This window comes from Coenobita brevimanus, chromosome 58 (assembly GCF_032717465.1).
Source record: "Coenobita brevimanus isolate Jiangsu-jjx chromosome 58, ASM3271746v2, whole genome shotgun sequence".
In the NCBI taxonomy this organism is placed as follows: domain Eukaryota; kingdom Metazoa; phylum Arthropoda; class Malacostraca; order Decapoda; family Coenobitidae; genus Coenobita; species Coenobita brevimanus.
Genome location: NC_137011.1, coordinates 28150519 through 28172686, shown reverse-complemented (window position 1 = coordinate 28172686; position 22168 = coordinate 28150519). Strand labels below are relative to the sequence as shown.

General features: G+C 41.2%; 1 protein-coding gene across 1 annotated transcript in view; it reads left to right on the top strand.

Moving 5' to 3' along the window:
• The window catches only part of LOC145402706 (protein FAM200A-like), a 22076-nt gene extending 307 nt beyond the window's left edge, over window positions 1–21769 (top strand). The window contains exons 2-3 of the mRNA XM_080274677.1: window positions 2354–2790; window positions 21692–21769. Coding sequence (XP_080130803.1) covers window positions 2354–2790; window positions 21692–21769 — 515 coding nt within the window. The remainder of the gene's footprint in view (window positions 1–2353; window positions 2791–21691) is intronic.
• Window positions 21770–22168: the final 399 nt, after the last annotated feature.

Sequence of the window (22168 nt, the reverse complement as noted above, 5' to 3'; positions counted from 1 at the left end):
AAATAGTTGTGGCATTCCAACAAAGAAACCGCGGTCTGGTAGGCCCAGGAAAACTTCCCCGAGGTCTGTTAATGTTTTAAAATGTGCAGTGGAGTCTAATCCTCATGTGAGTGCAAGGAAAATTAAGGAGAGCAGCCCGGAAGTGTTTGGTGAGGCTTCAGTGTGCACATTGTCTCAAAGAGTCCATTAACTTGGTTACACAAGTCACAGGAGTGTGAGAAAGCCTTTTCTTACAACGTTACCAGCGACTTTGTAGGCTTGCCTTTGCTAACAAGTACCTTAACCTGGGTGAGCACCAATGGTTGTCAGTGTTGTGGTCTGATGAGGCAATGTTTAGTGTTACCTGTAATCAAGGAGCGTGCGTGTACCAGCGCAAAGGTAGTCACCCGCTTGACCCTCATTAAGTGGAGAGCACAGATAAACAGCCTGATTCACTTATGGTATGGGGTTGTTTCTCTGAGAAAGGTTTGTGGAAGCTTGTTGTGCTTCCCAAGAACTGCAGAGTGAATCAGGATGTTTACCTGGAGCTTCTTTGTGATCATTTACCTGAGTCCTTCAAGCTCACAGGTGCACGAGTGTTTCAGCAGGATGGTGCACCTGCTCATAAAGCCAAATCGGTCACCAACTGGCTTCGTGACTGCGAGGTATTCTTCATGAAAGACTGGCCAGGCAATAGCCCAGACCTCAACCCTATAGAAAACCTCTGATACATCGTAAAGAAGACTCTCCAAGGGAAGGACGTGAGCTCTCTGTCTAAGCTGGAAGCAGCCATTCGTGACTCCTGGGCCAAAATACCACCCCAGCACCTGAGGAACCTCGCCCTTTCACTTCCACGGTGTCTCAGGTCCATAAAGAAGCGTAAAGGATACCCTACCAAGCATTAAAGGTAAATATAATGCATTATTTATATGTTTTTTCAATGTTGAAAGGTTTGTTTCGTCGGAGGGACGCAGGGCGCTCGATACTTCTGACGAGCACTATATATATAGCGCTCTATATATATATATATATATATATATATATATATATATATATATATATATGTAAATATAAGTAAATATATGTATAACTATGTATATAGATTATGTATATATATATGTGTACAGATATACTGTATGTATGTATGTATATTATATATATATATATATATATATATATATATATATATATATATATATATATACAAAACACCACCAGTTTTCCAGCATTTCGGCACTGGATTTTCTGGCACCTCTTTTAATTCTGACAAATTTCCAGAAATCACTCGAAATTCCCGCACCAGCCAGACTACAGTAGTTTATTAAAAGGCCACAGATGACGTTGAACATAGTTGCTCACTTGGATTGCTTTCACTGCATGTTTTGGAGATGATCCCTGTATTTTGCATTATTTTCAGCATGTTTCATTTATATTTAACCCTGGCTGTGGTTTCTAAGCAAGAGGCAAGTGTCTGTGATAGTGTGAAGCATAAACACCAGTCTATTTTAATTCAGTCAAACCTCCTTGATCATGGTTAATTGGTTCACCAAACTACCTCAATGACGAAACCCCTATATATCGAAATTATTCAGTCAGTTGGAATCATTGTTGTTTGGTTCAGGGTCAACAATTTACATTCGCTTTTTTTTTCTTATAAAACCTGAATAATTACCCTTTAAAAAGGCAGAAGGAACTAGATCAGCAACATTTACATCGAATCTGCTACTCTTGATTGTGAACTAGACAAACCTTCTCATATATCTCCTAGATAAGTCTGTGAGCCAGCATTGTTATCAATGTATTTCATCTTTGAATCCCAATTCTCGCAATTAACCATTCTTAACCGTCTGTTTCTGTTGTTATGAAGTCAACTCTTTTCATACCATTTTTTGTTCGCTTAGTTGTTTACCGTTAAATCAGAGGTTCTTAACCTAGGGGGGCGTGAGTAAATACCAGGCGGGTGTGAGCCCGGGGGAAAAGTGAGAATTTCTCTAATTATATTCGTATTTCTCTTAACAAGAGCGCGGCTAATATGCAGATGATTATGAAGGAAATACAAAACATGCTTGGACGGCTTTAAAAACTATGAGAAGTAGCAATATTTCTATATTTACAGCAGAAGGCATATCTCCATGACAAGTTCCAGTCTTGGGGCTTTCTGCTATCTCTAGCTTACTTGGCGGACATCATCGAAATGCTGAATGCAATCAACCTTAAACTACAAGGGAAAAACATCATCATCATGTACCACGACATCATTCGAGCCTTCGTGGCCAAACTCAACCTCTGGAAATGTCAAAATCAGGATGGAAATACAAACAGTTTTAGTAACCTGGATTCTGCTCTCATTCACAGTTACCTTGATTCTGAGAAGAAAAGAAACAAATAATCACTCATCTGACTGACTTGAAAGCTGAATTCATCAGATACTTCCCAGATAAAGATAAGAAGTGTGAAACCTGGAAATTCATCAGGAGCCCATTTCAATGTGAAGTAGCTGATGTTTCGGATGAAGTGCAAGAGGAGTTTCTTGAGTTAAAGTTCAACTCCTCAGCTGAGGGTGACTTCAAAGAACTGGATCTTGAGACGTTCTGGGTCAAGTACCTTCGTGTCTACCCTCTGATCTCACATCAAGCTTTTCTGATTGTGACAATGTTTGGATCCACGTATCTTTGTGAAGCAGCATTTTCCATGCCCGTTGCTGTCAAGACCAAGTACAAAAACCGGCTGAACGTTGAAGGGGACTTACGTTGTGTACCCTCTGGCATTCAACCACGCATTCAAGATTTGGTAGCTAAGAAGCAGTGTCAAGTATCTCATTAAATTGGTAAAAAAGTACCCTCATTAAATGTGCTTGGTATATTGTTTGCACAGACTTCATGCTAAATAAAAAGACTAAAAACACCCTTTTTTCAGTTTTTCCTTAAAATCTGGGAGGGAATTTTATCAATTTGGTTGAAGATGCGAGGGGGGCATGGAGGGAAGCACCAACTACCAGAAGGGGCGTGGTAACAATAAGGTTAAGAACCACTTCCTTAAATACTACAACACCACTTTATTTTATCCTGAAATACCACTAAAGTCAAAACAAAAGCTTAATTCCATCACTGATATATACAGAGGCACTTTATACATGGGTGTGGAGTACATATAGCGTTATTACGTTTAGAGAATGGATAATGAGCGATTGGTGAAAAAGGTAACTAGATCTGATGTGAAAGGTTTAAGGCTGAGAGGGAGACCACGAATAGGATGGATGGACAGTGTGAAGAGAGCGCTGGATGCAAGAGGGATGTCTGTTGAACAAGGAAGAGTGGCTGTGCGTGACAGAAATAAATGGAGAGAAATTGTGAATGAATAAATGATGACGCAGCGCTGAGGTGATATTCCCCAGCATTTGGTCTGATTAGCTAGTCAGGTCAGGTGCGAGTAAGGGGATGGGTCTATTATGATGTGGCAGGGGTAAACCAGCTCTGCTGTCGGGCCCTGCTGCGGATGTCACTGATTGCACTGCACAGTTGACCCATGTGTGGTGTGGTGCGGTGAGGATCTGTCCTTGCTCCCCTTTGGAGCTAAGATGCGAATGACTGTGTTTGAATGGATGAGTAAATGGGTGGGGAGTGTGTCGTCCTGTCTCGGCTACCTCCCTTTCCATGGGGGAAGCAGCCTAGGTATATAGATAGATAGATAGCTTGTTTAAGTGTGGAGGCCAATCACCATGATGCACACCACTACCATAGTAACTGCTACGGAACTGCTCAGTGATCTATCGAACTGGCCGCCTCGTATCATTACGTATATTTGCACACACCAATTGGGTGCTGGGAGGGGATTGTTCATAGCCAATACCTTTTTGAGGCACAAAATGATCCATAGGTATTCGTGCCGAGCGATGAGATGGGTGGGTGGAGAACTGAATGAACGGAAGGCAATGACTGATTATGTGTGTGTGGATGATAGGATGAGAAGGTGTGTTATGGATGCAAGAGCATATACTGTAGAGTGTGACATCTTAGACAATAAGGCCTGGTGCCATACTGTCAAATGCTTTAGAAATATCAAGTGCTATTGTGTGTGTTTCACCATGTTGGTCTGCTGTTTTGTTAATCTGATGGGTAAGAAGGCAAAGAATATCTAAAGTTGAACGTTCCTGTCTAAATCCATACTGCCGATCATTGATCAATTTATTGATTTCTAGATGCTTGAGTATGTGTTTGTTAATTAGTATCTCAAAAACTTTACCGAGAACGGAAGTTATTGCAATTGGTCTATAGTTTGATGGATCAGAAGTTGCCCCCTTTTTAGGAACAGGATGGATATTTGCTTCTTTCCATGGGGCTGGAAAAATTGAGGTACGGATGCATAAGCGGAAAAATTTTGCTAATAAAGGAGCCAACACTGAGGAGCAGTTTTTAAGTACTACTGAAGGAATTTCATATGGACCAGTGGCTTTGTCTGCTGATAGATTCTGTAATACGGCTTGTACGTATCTGGTGTAAATCAGGAAAGGAGGTATTTGAGGAGTATCAAAATCAAGTACAGGAATATTATGATTTTCTGAATTTAGGGTTGAGTTTGTTGAAAAAATGTCAACAAGAAGGTTGGCTTTTCCGCATGGGTCACTTACTAGATTTCCACTGGGGGACTGTAATGGTGGAATGGAAGAGGTGGTAGTGAAGTTAGTTTTGAATGAATTAAGGGTTGACCAGAATATTTTGTTATCATCTGGATTGTTTAGTAGTTTGTTAGCTTATCTATGTAGAAAGTTTGATTTAGAAAGATTGATAATAGTTTTGGAATGGTTTCTGATATTTTTATAATAGTTAAAGGCTTCTTGGGTTTGGTCCTTGTATATGTGTTATAGGCTATTGTTTTATGTTCTGTTACTCTTGCACAATTGTGGTCAAACCATTTAGGAGAATTACATCTTTTTCTGTAACTATGATGGGGAATGAATGTTTCCATGCCAACTTTAATGAAATCCTGTATGTGGCCCAGTGTGGAATTTGCATCATGGGAGAAAAAGGAGGTCCAAGGAACATCCATGAGAAAATTTTGAAGTCCCTCCCAGTTTGCCCTGTCGTAGTGCCATTTAGTCATCACGACACGTTCAGAGCAGGAGGGTGTGGTAGGTGTGAAACTGGTGGCTTGAATCAGACAATGATCCGAGGATCCGAGGGGGGAATTCACTTCGACATCATAATTATCTGAATTGGTTGTTAGAAACACGTTCAATAGGTCGGAATTTTGATCGGGGTTGTCTGGTACACGGGTGGGTTGAGTGACTTAACTGAGTGAGATTAAATGAGTCTGCAAATAGCTCACATTCAAGATCAGAGTCATTAGTTCTGAGTGAATACGTGAGCCATTCGACATTATGGACATTAAAATCACCCAAAATAGTAATTTCTGATGCAGTATTAAAATATATATATATATATATATATATATATATATATATATATATATATATATATATATATATATATATATATATATATATATATATATATATGAGCCTCTGTGGTACGGTGGTAGAGTGTGCGTTTCCGTACGTGGGAGAACGAGGGTTCGCATCCCGAAGGGGTAATAAACTTAGGGAGTGTTCACCTGGCCATGTACTACTTTGGAGGACATAAGGGGTGCTGTGGTTGAACCAGTGTTGCACACTGTAAAGTACTGTATGCTTGCATACAGTTGGCTTGTGTGGGCCGATTACACTTGGTTCACAGATTACAAACACATCCAAAGCCACTCCAACATTACAATCACACTTGCAGGCACTTCTCACCCAACATACAATCTATCAGGCAGCCTAAGCCACTGGGTAGAGATACATATGCTGTATCGTCCCCACCTCAGTCGGGATAGGCCGGTTTTGCACTGGACACTCAAACGGCTGCTGCTGATTATATATATATATATATATATATATATATATATATATATATATATATATATATATATATATTCTATTTTTCATTTGTTCGTCCCAGATCTTTGCAAAATAATTTTTACTCGAATTCCCTTTATTTTGGGGGGGAGGGGGGGGGGTTGTTTTCGAGATTAATATCTAATTATTTATCATAGTCTGATGTTCAATATTTTTGTATGGCAACAGCCTTATTGTTTGCAAGTGGACGGCAAGCTGTGTGGGAGATGTGACAAATGCTTTCTACCCACTTATGCTGCATTTGAAACACGATGAGAGAGAGAGAGAGAGAGAGAGAGAGAGAGAGAGAGAGAGAGAGAGAGTTGTTGTTGTGAGATTTTCCCACCTGACATAAAGTCAAAGTGGGAGCGAGCCTGTGGGCCCGCCAAGCTAGAAAGAGCGAGAGACGGGGGGGAGGGGAGCTATTGTGATGGACCAGGAAATCTTGATTACAGTTTTTTGCTTAACCCTCACTCGATTTCACACTTACATGCTAATGTAGAGGAAAGTAAATTTCTTATAAAATGAGATACTGAACTTTAATTGTATAAATTTATGTGTACTGAACAAATTATACAGTAATTTTAAGGACACTGTGTAATGAAAACCTTACAGCATTTTACCGTCGCATACAACTTAACTCCCTCACTCCAGTGGCATCTTTCTTATTTTCATCTTGTAATTTCTTAGCGTTTTTTTTGTGTGCAGAGTAGGTGACTATTAGAAACTGGTGCGTTAAATATTTCCATCGTTAATCCTTTCACTACCAGGGATCATTCCGAGATTAATTTTTATTGTCCACGGATGGTCAAATTATAAAAAAAAAAAATAATAATAATCAGATTCAAATTGTTAAAATATATGGGGAGGGGCAATATAATATATTAACAACCGAATTCCTGTCGTAACTGTAAACTGTAATTGCAGGGCCATCTTAAAACATGGAATGTTACTCCTCTTTTCATTCTTTGTCTTCCCGTCCAGAACAGATAACAGTTATGATGTTTTTGTCTCGTAACCAGGATTTTTTTTTTCCCCAAGGAAGGCAAGACAAGGAAAGATTCTAATGTCGCTGACCGTCTTGGAAAAAACCAATCTGAGATACGACAGGGAACCCATCATAATTACTTTAGAGAACCGAAACCCTGGAGTAAGTATTAGGAGCAGGAATTCTCGATTCATTTCGTGTCGTTAGCCTGTTATGAATAGAAAAGAATGCATGAGCTTGTTTTCCTCTTAACCCTTTGAATCCGATAACGTATTTTTATCATTTTATTCTACTTCAAACAGTTTTATTCACCTTAAATGAGACTTTTCAAACTTGAAAGTATAGAAAGCCTTCTTTTAACTCGATGAGTACGAGACATCCTTTATTATTTAAATAAAATTGTCTAGAGGTAACAAGAATATAGCTTACTGGAAAAAGTCGTCACCGCACTGAAGAGATTAGATTTTTAAATGGTTAATTATATATTATGATATTATAGCACTATAGAAATGTATTATGCTGATCTTAAGAAGGGGTACTGTATGCTTCATTACAGATACTTCGTAAAATAAAGAAAATTATGCCTTACAAAGAAACAAACTGTATTTGCACATAAAATTACCCATATACAGAGTATCCCGGGAAGAAAGTGTACAACTTAGGGAAATTATAGACGAAAGACTCTAAGTAAAAATTGTTATATCAATATAGGTCCAAATACCATCCGTTTCGGAGCTACAATTACTAATCATGGGCGAATCATGAGGAAGTCCATTTCTCTCATAATAAATCAGTAATTGTAGCTCCATAATTATTAAGATTGGACCCATGTTTATGTATCTTTTCCATTTATAATTTCTTCATGTCACATCACAAAGTTATGCCTTTTTCTCCTAGGACACCCTGTATATTCCAGTCACTTTTCTCCAGCGACAGGAATATAATCATTCACACATAAAATCACGCAAATATTGCCGATACAGTATGCAAGGCACATAAGACGTCAAATCCTGGTCTTTGTGATAAATACTAATCCAGTTGTGTATTTGGTGGAGATAATGGGCAGAGATGAAATTCAGCAGCATATAGTAGTGCTTGCTCTGCCTCTGCTTGGAGTGCAGATCACCAGAGTTCTGCCACCGCCTCACCCACCTGTAGAATTCTTACATGATTAGGTGAGAGAATGTCGCTTGTGGGCGTTTTATTTATTTATTTATTTTTTATTCCTAACCAGACAGTTATCGATAACTCTTCCACTTCATTTGACTGATAAGTGTAGTCAGCTGGAGATTGGATGCGATCAGTAACCAAGGAGACTAATACCCCATGTCATATAACCACAAACTAACATTTAATTTGTGGCAGTGCCGCATTGACCTATACCTTTAGATGAAAACAGACTACAGATGGACATAGTGCAAAAATGGCTAGAAAATTTCTGTAACTTTACAGGATGTCACTAAGACTTAACTAAGTCTCCATTCGCGTGTTTATTACGTCCTGCCACACTTCATAATATCTGAATATCTCCAGATCCCGTCACAGTAATTCTATGCGAAAGTAAGACATGTTTTCCAGAAAGGTCAAATATAGGAGACTACAGAAACCTCGCTTGTCAATTGTTTCGCCTCGATAGCCATGTAAGTGATAATATAGTCAGGTAATTATCTGTCTGTCAGCATTTATATATTTATCCATCTATCGACAGTAGTCTCAGACATGTAAGGTGTGGCCAGAAACGGATCGCCTCCATGTTTTCCTGTCCTCTGCTATCTGGCTGCATTCTCAGTAACTCACCTCTCTCTCTCTCTCTCTCTCTCTCTCTCTCTCTCTCTCTCTCTCTCTCTCTCTCTCTCTCTCTCTCTCTCTCTCTCTCTCTCTCTCTTATATGCTCCACCTCATCATATCATCTTTTTCTGGACTCCCCCTCCCCCGCCTCCTTCACTTCATATCTCTCAGTCTCTATCCTCATCACATGGCCAAACCAACTCAAAGTATTTCTTCTGATATTCCTCAGCAAATCCACATCAGTACCGCAGCGCTCCTTCTCTCTGTCTCTCTGCACATGGTCCTCTAAGGTAACTCATTTCTACTGCTCTCATTCTTGCCTTTATCATAAGGTTGTGAATCCAAACCATAGTGTTGAAACCATAAAAACCTCAACCCACCTTCCCACCGTGGTAGCGCTCTTGCCTGTCTGCTCTGCAATGGCCCTCATGGACAGACCCTCTGCTCGTAGCAGCACAAAACGTTGTCGCTCGAACATTTCGGTTCTTCTGCTTAACGGCCGATACGAGAACATTTCGCGTGTCCTCTTTACCTGACCGTAGCGAAGTGACGTGTCAGCATTAAAACCCGATCCATCCATTCATCTCTCTCTCTCTCTCTCTCTCTCTCTCTCTCTGCACTATTGGCCACAAGTATCCTTACGCACCTCAGATTTGCCTCTCCCAGACTTCATCTTGTAACACTGACTCCACGTCCAGGTGTGCGATGTCCTGTGTTGCCAGCCTCATATTCCCTTCACATATATAATCTAGCTGTTTACTTACTTTGGGGCGATATTCTGTGAATATTGTTATTAATCCATCCAGGCAGCCACAGTCTATTTACTCTGATATTATTTTTATGTGTGAAGAGAACTGGTCTCTACTTCTTCCCCTCCTTCTGTCCCCCTCCCTCCCTCCCTCCCTCTCTTTCCCCACTCTTTCTCTACTTATCCTTCCCCTCCCTCTCTCTCGTTCTCCTTCCCTTGCTCCCCATATTCTCTCTCCCCATCCCCCCTTCTCTTTGTCTGTCTGTCTGTCTCATATGCTATGACTCAAATACACAGGTGGCAGTCCTAGCTTTCTTGCTATAAGTATTTTCTTTCACTCTTACAGAAAGTTTTTTTTTTTTTTTTTTTCCCGTATTTCAGAGTTGTTTCATGGCGAACACTCCATACTTCTCGTCCAGTACTCTTCCATATTTCGCATAATGCTGGAGTTGATATTATCTACACATCTGTGTGCACAATATGGAGATTAAGAAGGTAATAAGGGTGTGATTTTATTATTACTGAAGTAAAATTTCCATAAAATATTATGGAAATATTATATAAATGCATTGGTAACAGCCCTCTAGCAAAAAGAGAAGGTGTTTCTACATAACCTAATAAACAAATGTTTGTTTTATCAACACCTATAATGTACCGCACAGTCTGTACAGAGAAACGTTAGTAATGGATCGTTCATCCCCGTAGTTAGTGATAACCTCCTGCAGCCTGTCAGAGAAAGAGGTAACAGGTCTGTATAACTCAGTTCACTAACTTCTTTTGAATAGTTCCCACACGGCCATTATGCGTTGTTGGAGGTGCTGGAGTGTTCTTTTCGGCGCAGGGACCCACAATTAAACGATAGTACCTGAGCAGTCTTCTCTGGGCTTCAGGTGGTCCGCCAGTTGATGTATATTGGGTAGTTATCCCGAAAAAAAGAAAAAAAGAAAAGAAAAACCACCCATCCTATAACACGTGTGCATGAAGCGGGGGCTAAGGGCATTGACCTAAGAATCTATCTGTCTATCTATCTATCTATCCATCTATCCATCTATCTATCTATACGTATGAACGTATATATGTATGTATGTATGTATGTATTTACTCTAAATACCCTGTAGGTAAGATTTTTTTTGTATTAAACATAACTGCCGTTCTTAAACTAACTTTAGTGTCGGCCACATTATTTACAATAAACCATAAATGTCATGAAATGCTGGTTACGGCTCCTGACTTCATTATGCAAGAAGTATAAAATTCACCTTAACTAACAACACATTACCCGGCGGCGGTGGAATCATGTTAGACAACCAAAAGCATAGTGACAACGATCATATACCTGATAAACCAAGACGCGCGTATCAAACATACCATGCCAGTGCCTAAAACTATATTCATTACGTTTCACTAAAACTGTAATAATTAATACCAGGTCACCAATAAGGATAAATCAAGTCAGAGTTTTGATACACGCAGTCTATTATGTATAACTATTATTGTGAGGAGGATTATTTTCTCCATTTATCACTGTCTAGCTGAATCAGGGATTATACACAATCTTAAGTTAAGACTTCCGTGTGCCTTGCTACCAGGAAGGTAGGGTCGCATGCGGGCCACGAACCATAGGTTTCCTATGCAGCGAGGTGTTCGTCCGAGTGGCGTTGCTCTATAAAAACACTTGGAGAAGAAGTGATAGGGAGGAGTGGCGAGAGAGAGGGATGGGGGGAGAGACCAGTTGTTGAATTTTTTAATGTTATTACTATTTCACAACTAACCAAGGCTGAACAGGTTCCTCGGAAAGTCACAACCCAACTTGGCTGCGCTAATGCTAGCGAGAGTCGTCAGACTGGGGTGAGGGAAAGGATATTTACCAGGAGTAAATGCAGAGTCCATCCCACAAACACTGGTGACCGGCAAGAGCCTTGATTTCATGACTCTTCGGACACGAATCCAACTAATATCAGTATACTATGAGCAAATACCTTAGATAAATTATTGGCTGGATGGAGGGATTAACAAAAACTACTCGACGATAATGGCATAATAGACGATAGAAATATCGTCTCAAGAGAGGTAAATATCTGGAAGCATGAGAGAGAGAGAGAGAGAGAGAGAGAGAGAGAGAGAGAGAGAGAATGGAAGGACGGGAGAATCAGGGGAACGAGGAAGGGAGAATGAGAGAGAGGAGGGGAGGATAAGGAGAGAGGCAATGGGAACTGGGAGGGAAGGAGTATGAGAGAGAGAGGGGAGGGAAGGAAGAGTAGCGGGAGGAGAGACTAGTTACCTTTATACATAAAAGTAATATCAAAGTGAATTAACGTTTAGCTGACTGGATGGATTAATAACAATATTCATAGAATATCGTTCCAAGGTAAGGAAATAGTTACAAGTATAAATGTGAAGGGAATATGAGGCTGGGAACACAGGACATCGTACATCTGGACATGGAGTCAGTGTTATCAGATGAAATCTGGGAGAGGCAAATCTGAGGTGCGTAAGAACACTTGTGGCCAATAGTACATACAGTTTACTGTACATATGTACACATATACAGATAGATCTATATCTATTTATCTATCTATCTGTCTGTCTGTCTGTCTGTCTGTCTATCTATCTATCTATATATATATATTTATGTGTGTGTGTATATATAAATATATATATATATATATATATATATATATATATATATATATATATATATATATAATGTACACAGACATATACATATATCAACATCTATGTATCTATCTGTCTATCTATCTATCTATTTATCTATCTATATATTTTTTATGTGACCGACTCTGGGCATAGGCTTCACAGCCTGCTTTCAAGGCCCAGTAGTCCTCCTACGTACTGCACACCTCTACATGTCACCACTTCGGCGCTAACACCCACCATCCATATTGAATACATGCTAGGGCTGTCTCATACAGGACTGGTGTATTGGTATTACCGGGGGTATTTTTACATGTCGGCGGGTCTTCTGGTAGATCGGTAAAGTCTGAGATTTATCAAATTCAAATCCTTAAATTGTCCCCTGCCCCAGCGGGATTTGAACCCGGGTCCGTTAGGACTGCAGGCCACCTCTCTACCGATTGAGCCATATACATACACGAGTATAGTATGTTACAGGGAACTTGTGTAAATAGTGATTTCATGAAATCACTTGGGAATTCGTGAAATTAGTTTAAATTAGGATGGGTAAATAAGGTTAGGTTAATTTAGGCCGCGGTCAGAATAAGCTTTGATAATCTAGATTAGGTTTAGGTTAGGCTAGGCTAGGTTAGTTAGATTAGGTTAGGTTAGTTTAGATGAAAACTTAACTTAGCATTCATCACCATTAACCTTACCTAACCTAACTATCTTAGTCTAACCTAACCTAAACTTAACATTGATTATCCCAGCCTAACTTAACCGCAGCCTAAATTAACCCAACCTTAATTAACCTATCCTAATTTAAACTCATTTCACGAATTCCCTTTGGATTTCATGAAATCACTAGTTACACAAATTCCCTGTAACAATTATATACTACTAAAATTTCCATTGTTTATGTTTCTCTGTTTGTACCCTCTAATTAGCTGACATGGTACCTTAAAGCACAACAGTTTATGAATCAACATATCTTAAATGCGCAGACTTAAAGAATGCGTTAAAAATCGGGTGGTTGCCAAAAATGTTTGGTAATTAACACACGTCCAAATTGTATATTAAACGGTAAATGTTGCGGGGCATTTTTGTGGAGTTTGATGTCCCTGCAGAGAGAGAGAGAGAGAGAGAGAGAGAGAGTTTGTCTGTCTGTCCTCTATGGAAATCAAGGGGGATGCATATAGGTCTCTTTTAATAGCTCTATATGACGAATTTAAACTTTTTAAACGTGCACATTGCATAAGTTAAAGTGGTTTCTCTGATGGCCAAGATTATAAGTAATCAGATATACTTAAGTCAACATGATGGAAAGATGGCCAGTTACAGTATATTTTCTTTTTTTTTTAATCCATAACCATATTATTAGGTATAGCGGGTCGGATGGGTAGACGGATTGGTGGGATGGGTGAGGAGGGTTGGTGGGTGGGTGGGTAGTGGCAGAATAAGTCCATGGTAAGAACAGGTCCATATAGAATATAACCCTGGGGAATTCGGCCCAAGGATAAAATTGAAACCTGAGGGTCTTCTCCCACAAGGAGTGGCCATCCAGGGTCCCAGGTAATGCAGGATCATAGGGTTTTACTGACGCAACGCCGGGTACCCTATCTAGTATACATATACATAATATATATATATATATATATATATATATATATATATATATATATATATATATATATATATATATATATATATAAATCGAACATCTTGCATTTTCTTCTTAACGGTAGATACAAGGGCATTTCTTTCCTCTATGCCTGGTCATAGCAACAACACATTATAAACCTTAATGTCAGGAAATATATCAACAGGCGAAAAAAAAAAAATCGCTGCAAAATATTGGTTATTGTACCTCTCGGCAATCAAGAGGGTATATCTGTCTTATATGTTTGATCGTAGTGAAAGCACAAGTAAATATTAACCGAGTCAGTACAGTTGCTTCTTTTTCTTCCAGCCTTGTGATTTCATTCAGCTGATGACCGATAGTATTAAATGGTTAAAAGCAGTTCTCTTTATGTCTTGATTCCGGAGTCTCTCTCTCTCGAGGTAAATGAAATCGTGTGGAGGCTGCAGTTATATAATGTGGAAGCAAAGATAAAAACAATTAAAGACGATGCAGAGAAGCTGAATCTCATTTCAGCACTGTTATTAGGTAACTTTTTCTGCATGTCGTATTTTCTTCCCACAGTCCGGTAGCAACGTTATGGAATGATGTGAAGGATGCAACATACAACTCTTCAAAATATGCATGTCGCCTTGTTGTGCAGGGCCTTCTGTCACATTTCCCAATGTTAGAGAAGCAGTTAAGTACCCAGAATAAGACATCGTTTTTCCTCAACCAACTCTTACTGTTATCACCCAAATAGTGTATTATTATAACATCCGAGCCTTTCTTAGGCCTGTTGTGTGAAGCTGTTCAGTATACTGTATTGTTACTCTGCGGTAACAAGTTATATATAATCAGAGTGGCATAATTCTGTTGATGAGTCTGCCTGTTTTGTAAAGTGTCTTGATGTGGTCAGGATTCTGTGACAGCCTGCAGTGTGTCCGCTTCTGAAAAGACCCTATTATTGTTTTCCTGCCACAGCGTTAAATTATTTTGTAAGTTAAGTTGGGTATTCTTGCAGGCAATTTTAAAAATTTATTTATTATACTATTATCATTTGTTATTCTTTTTTATTTTTTATATAACAGAACAGAGGAAGCAAAAACAAATGAATAAAATAAGTAATCTATACACCAGATTACATGTGTCCTCCATTCATGAAAAAATCTGTAACAGTTGGATTTAAACAGCCATAGGTGGAAGTTTGGGGTGAAACCACACTGGGGAAGAGAGTTGCAAAGGGATACAGTTTGGGGAATACAAGAATTCTGATAGGCAGAAGTTCTGCAATATGACAGAGTAACAGTCCAGCCATGAGCGCTACCAGATGCCCGTGTAGCACGGGTTAAGGCATGGAAAGGTGTCACAGTGGATGCAACGTCGTCCAAACATTTGCCAAAATAATATCCGTAAAATAAAGCAAGGGAAGAACACTCCTTCGTCTCTACACACAGCCTCGGAGTCTCCAGTGGGGGGGGGACCATAAATCCCCCCACTACACACAGCCTCGGAGTCCCCAGTGGGGGGTGGACCATAAATCCCCCCACCTTCCGTCCCTCTCCTGGTGACGACTCGAGCTGCCTGGAACCACTGTCTGACTCACTTCTTCATTTCTGCAATATTCGTGGCCTTTCCTCCAACTTTCGCTCTGTTCAGCACCACCTCTCCTCCTCTAAACCTCACCTTCTTTTCCTAACTGAGACTCAGCTGTTTGAGGCAACTGACAGCAAACCCTTTTCTGTATCCTCCTACTTTCTCTATACTCATTTCAAAGCCAAAGGTGGCTGTTGTGTAAATATATGCAACGACATATCTTGCGCTCGTGTTCCTGAACTCGATTCTTCTGAATTCTCTATTCTCTGGCTTTGGCTTTCCTGTCACTTTCTGACTAAATATATCTGCGCTGTTTACTTATCTCCTGATTCTACTGACTATAAAAAATTCTTCGACTATCTTACTTCTACAATGGAACACATTTTATCCACTTCTCTTTTCTCTGAAATCTCCATTCTAGGAGATTTCAATGTTCACCACCACCATTGGCTCTCCTCTCCTTTCACTGATCCACCTGGTGAACAAGCCTACACCTTTTCTATCCTCAGTGACCTTGAGCAGCTTGTACAGCACCCTACCAGTATCCCTGACTGCCATGGAGAGAGCTCCAACATACTTGACCTTTTCCTTACAACTAATCTTCCAGCTTACACTGTTAATCTTTTCTCTCCGTTGGGCTCCTCTGATCAAAACCTTATCACCTTAAACTGTCCCATCGCTCTGGTACGGCCTGTGGATCCTCCAAAGAAATGTTGTCTGTGGCTCTTTGCAGCCGCAGACTGGGAGGCCCTCAGGCAGTACTTCTTTGATTTTCCCTTGAATGATTATTGCTTCCATGGCCGGGAGCCATCCGAGTGTGCCTTGCACATTACGGAGGTTATTCTCTCGGGCATGGAAGCATACGTTCCTTTCTTATATCCTTTGACTAATGCAAGAAAGCCTTGGTTTAATCACGCTCGTTCTAATGCTGTCCGCAACAAGGAGAGGACCTATAAAACCAACTCACCCCTGATTCAGATCTTGTTTATGTTTCTGCCTGGAATCGTGCTAAGTCTGTTTTTTGCTCTGCTAAAAAGAATTTCATCTGTACTAAATGCTCTCAACTCTCCAACTCGAATTATTCCTGCTCCTTCTGGCACCTTGCCAAAAACCTTTCTAACAACTTTACCTCATCATCTTCCCCTCCTGTTTTCTACTGTGATGGCTCTGTAGCTATTTCTTCTACTGATAAAGCAGATCTCTTCGCTCAGACTTTCTCCTCCAATTCCACCTTAGACAATTCCGGTGCTGTTCCTCTATCACTTCCCCTGTCTGACTTCCTCATGCCTGACATCAAAATTTCTTCAGCTGATGTATTGTATGTGAGTGAGGTGGAGGCAGAGAGAGGGAGAGGAAGGCCAAGGATGAGATGGAGGGATGTAGTGGAGAGATATATGAGAGAGGGGTGTGTGAATTGGGAGCAGGGCAGTGAAATGGCGGGGGACAGGGTGACGTGGGGGCGATTTGTTTGTGGTCACTCCGTATAAGGGATTAAGGCGTTTGGCAATATATATATATATATATATCTATATATATATATATATATATCTATATATATATATATATATATATATATATATATATATATATATATATGGTATACATTTATTTATTTCTACTGGAAAGCTGATGACAGGGAGAACTGGAGGTCCCGTTTCATCAGCCCTCGGGACTAGTTCCTGACCATCCCCCTTTGCTGAACTTTTTCAGTGCCTCAGTAACACAGAGAGTAGGCCAGCATGCTCTCTAATACATGTTTCTCTAACTGTCAACACCAAACTACATGCACAGTACACACTACACTTCCTTTTCAAAATTTAAAAGAAAAATGAAAATGGCACACCAATACAATGCCTTGGAGTCCCCAGGGGGGGGGGGACCATAAATGCCCCCACCATCTGCCCCTCCCGGTGACGACTCTTTGAACTGCCTGGATCCACTGTCTGACTCATCCCTTCTTAATTTCTGCAATATTCCCGACCTTTCCTCTAACTTTCTGTCGAATACCACCTCTCCCCTCTAATCCTCACCCTCTCTTCCTTACTGACACTCAGATGTATGAGGCAACTGACAGCAAACCCTTTTCTGTATCCTCCTACTTTCTCTATACTCATTTCAAAGCTGGGGGGAGGCGGTGGCTGAATCGATAGAGAGGCGGCCTGCAGTCCTGATGGACCCAGGTTCGAATCCCGGCTGGGGCAGGGAAGAGTTTAAGGATTTGAATTTCATAAAGGCAGTCTTTCCCGATCTACCAGATGACCCGCCGACATGTCGTAAAAATACCCCCACTAATACCAATACACCAGTCCTGTATGAGACAGCCCTTGCATGTAGTCAGTATGTACAGTGAGTGTTAGTGCCGAAGTGGTGAAATGTGAAGGTGTAGGAGGACTACTGGGCCATGGGATAGGCTACTGCCATCAAGATATAAGCCCTGATGCCTTTGCCCAGAGTCAGATGCATTAAAAAAAAAAAATGTACGCAACGATTAATCTTGCTCTCGTGTTCCTGAACTTGATTCTTCTGAATTCTCTTCTCTCTGGCTTCGGCTCCCCTGTCATTCTCTGACTCAATATATCTGTGCTGTTTGCTTATCTCCTAATTCTACTATCAACAATTCTTCAAATATCTTACTTCTGCGATAGAACACATTCCATCCATTTCTCCTTTCTCTGAAATCTCCATTCTAGGAGATTTCAATGTTCATCACCACCTTTGGCTCTCCTCTCCTTTCACTGATCCACCTGGTGAACAAGCCTACACCTTTTCTACCCTTATTGACCTACAGTGGCTTGTACAGCACCCTACCCATATCCCTGACTGCCCTGGAGAGAGTTCCAACATAAATGACCTCTTCCTTACAACTAATCCTTCTGCTTACACTGTTAGTCTTTTCTCTCCTTTGGGCTCCTCCGATCATAACCTTATTACCTTAACCTGTCCTATTACTTCGGTATGGCCTGTGGACCCTCCAAAGAAACGTCATCTGTGGCACTTTGGAGCTGCAGATTGGGAGGCCCTCAGGCAGTACTTCTTTGATTTTCAATGGAATGATTATTGTTTCCATGGCCAGGAGCCATGTAAGTGTGCCTTGCGCATTATAAAGGTTATTCTCTCGGGCATGGAAGCATACATTCCTCGCTCATATCCTTTGACTAATCCAAGAAAGCCTTGGTTTAATCACACTTGACCTAATGCTCTCCGCAACAAGGAGAGGGCCTATAAAAGGTACCGGAGCCAACCCACCCCTTAATCACATCTTTCTCATGTTTCTGCCCACAATCGTGCTAAGTCTGTTCTTCGCTCTGCTAAATGTAATTTCATCCGTAATAAATGCTCTCAACTCTCCAACTCGAATTCTTCCTGCTCCTTCTGGCACCTTGCCAAAAACCTTTCTAACAACTTTACCTTGTCATCTGTCCCTCCTCTTTTCTACTCTGATGGCTCTGCAGCTATTTCTTCTACTGATAAAGCAGATATCTTTCCTCAGACTTTCTCCTCCAATTTCACCTTAGATGATTCCGGTGCTGTTCCTCCATCACTTCACTCCTCTGACTTCCTCATGGCTGACATTAATATCTCTTCAGCTGATGTATTTTCTGCCATCACTAGCCACAATACTAACAAGGCATGTGGGCCTGCTAGAGTCCCTCCTGTTATCATCAAGAACTGTGCTTCTGTGCCTACACCCTGCCTAGGTAAACTTTTTCGCCTTTGTTTTTCAACTAGTACCTTTCCTTCTTGCTGGAACTTTGCTCTTATTCAGCCAGTCCCAAAGAAGGGTGACCATTCCCAACCCTCTAACTATCGTTCAATTGCTTTAACATCCTGTATCTCAAAAGTTTTCGAGTCTATTCTTAACAGAAAATTTTTAAAGCATCTTTCCTATCACAACCTTCTTTCTGATCATCAGTATGGGTTCCGTCAGGGACACTCCACTGGTGATCTTCTCACCTACCTTTCACACTCCTGGTCATCCTCCTTTCGGAACTTTGGCGAAAGCTTTGCCATTGCACTTGACATCTCTAAGGATTTCGATTGAGTTTGGCATAAATCTTTAATTTCCAAACTGCCCTCTTACATTTTCTATCCTTCTATCTGTGCCTTAATCTATAGCTTCCTTTCTGGTCATTCTATAGCTGCTGTTGTAGACAGCCATCGTTCTTCTCCAAGATCTATCAACAGTGGTGTTCCTCGGGGCTCTGTCCTATCACCTACTCTCTTCTGTTTATTCATCAGTGATCTTCTAAGCTGTACATCTAATCCTATCCACTCGTATGATGGTGATTCCACCCGTCACCTTTCCACTCGGTTTCCGCAACGTCCATCTCAGCAGTTACTTCAAGAAATAAGGGATGAGGCTATGGCACACCTAATGTCTGACTAGGCTCGTATCTCTGACTGGGGTAAAAATGATCTTGTGGTTTTTAATGCATCAAAAACTCAGCTTTTACACTTATCAACCCGTCAAAATCTTCCACAGGAGTACCCACTAATGTTTAATAATATCCATCTTAATCCTGCATCATCCTTGAACATGCTGGGGGTTTCATTCACTCGGGATTTATCTTGGAAAGATCATGTTGCATCTCTTGTATAATCTGCTTCCAAGATATTACGTGTGCTAAGCCGACTCTGTGCCTTCTTTACCCCTGCACGGTTGTTGACTTTATACACGGGTTTTATTCGCCCCTGTTTAGAGTACAACTCTCATGTGTGGGGAGGCTCCCCAGATACAGCTCTTCTCAATAGGGTGGAGTCAAAGGCTATTCGTCTCATCAACTCTCCTCCTCTTACTGGCTCCCTTCAACCTCTGTCTCTGCACCGCACTATTGCCTCTTTATCTCTTTTCTATCGCTACTTCAATGGTCACTGCTCCTTGTGAACTGTCTGCTTGAATCCCTCCACCTCTACGACGGGCACGTAGCACCCATCTAGCAACAAACTGTCATCCCTTTTCTGTCCAACTCTCTTATGCAAGAGTTAACCGTTACTCCTAGTCTTTCATTTATGCAACGGGTCAACTCTGGAACTGTCTCCCTCTGTCTGTATTTCCTACTTCCTATGATCTCCAGTCTCTGAATCGCAGTGTGTCCAGGCATCTCGAAATAAGTGGATCCTGAATTTGGCTCTGTATTGTATTATTATTATTTTTTTCTTGGTGGGAACGCTTTGCGGGCTCAGCCTTTGGTTCCTTCTTCCTCGCATAATAAATAAATAAATAAATAAATAAATATATATATATATATATATATATATATATATATATATATATATATATATATATATATACTCGCATATATGTAGTAAAGAAACCAATACTCCACCGAGAGGTAAATGGTAGACAGCAACTCCATGCAATTGGGTTAGATGACGAACAGGCTTTCGGTCCAGTCTTTTTGATGTTAAATGTGTAAGCATTTTCAAGGCGAAGGCATTATGGATGATTTTTGCATTAAGGAAATGATTCATGTAGTTATTATTTTTTTTTCGTAGACTTGTAGCTTTAAAATTATTTCCTGTCGTGGGAGAGAGAACCATATTGATACAATCCAACTAAGTTTTTGCAACAATTCCAACACAGGACATCCTCCCAAATAATTAGGTTAAGTCATGCTTGAGCAGTCTCGGCACTCAATATGCTCCAGTATCAACAGTAATCATGTTTGCTACAGAAAATTAACTACTCAAAACTGAATCTTAACACCATACAAATGCATCCAATCACACTATTACCACTCGAGGACCGTCAGCCATACTAGCACTGCAGTAACAACGTAAAGCACACCAACACCACATTAATACCGTCAGCTACAGAAACACGACAATAACACTGGCAGTCACACCAGCACCACACTCACACTGTCAGTTACACCAGCACCACACTCACACTATCAGTCACACCAGCACTACACTCACACTGTCAGTCACACCAGCACCACACTCACACTGTCAGTTACACCAGCACCACACTCACACTGTCAGTTACACCAGCACCACACTCACACTGTCAGTTACACCAGCACCACACTCACACTGTCAGTTACACCAGCACCACACTCACACTGTCAGTTACACCAGCACCACACTCACACTGTCAGTTACACCAGCACCACACTCACACTGTCAGTCACACCAGCACCACACTCACACTGTCAGTTACACCAGCACCACACTCACACTGTCAGTTACACCAGCACCACACTCACACTGTCAGTCACACCAGCACCACACTCACACTGTCAGTCACACCAGCACCACACTCACACTGTCAGTTACAAGTGCACCATACTAACAGTCACATCAGCATACGAACACTGTCAGGAACAACGGCACCAAAGTAATATCGTCAGCCACACCAGCACCACAAGAACACTGTTAACCACATCAGAACACTGACACCATCAGCCACAGAAGCACCACACTAACGCCGTCAGCCACACCAGCACCACACCAAGATCCTCAGCCACACCAGTACCACACTAACACCGTTAGCCACACCAGCACCATACCAAGATCATCAGCCACACTGGCACCACACCAAGATCCTCAGCCACACCGGCACCACACCAACCCCGTCAGCCACACCAGCACCACACCCAGACCCTCAGCCACACTAGCACCACACCAACACCGTTAACCACACCAGCACCACACTAACACCGTCAGCCACATTAGCACCACACCAAGACCCTCGGCCACACTAGCACCACACCAACACCGTCAGCCACACCAGCACCACACCAAGACCCTCAGCCACACCAGCACCCCATCAAGACCCTCAGCCACACCAGCACCACACTCACAGCGTTAGCCACCCAGGATCATACTAATACCATCAGCCACACCAGCACCACACAAACATTGTCAGCCACACAACACCAC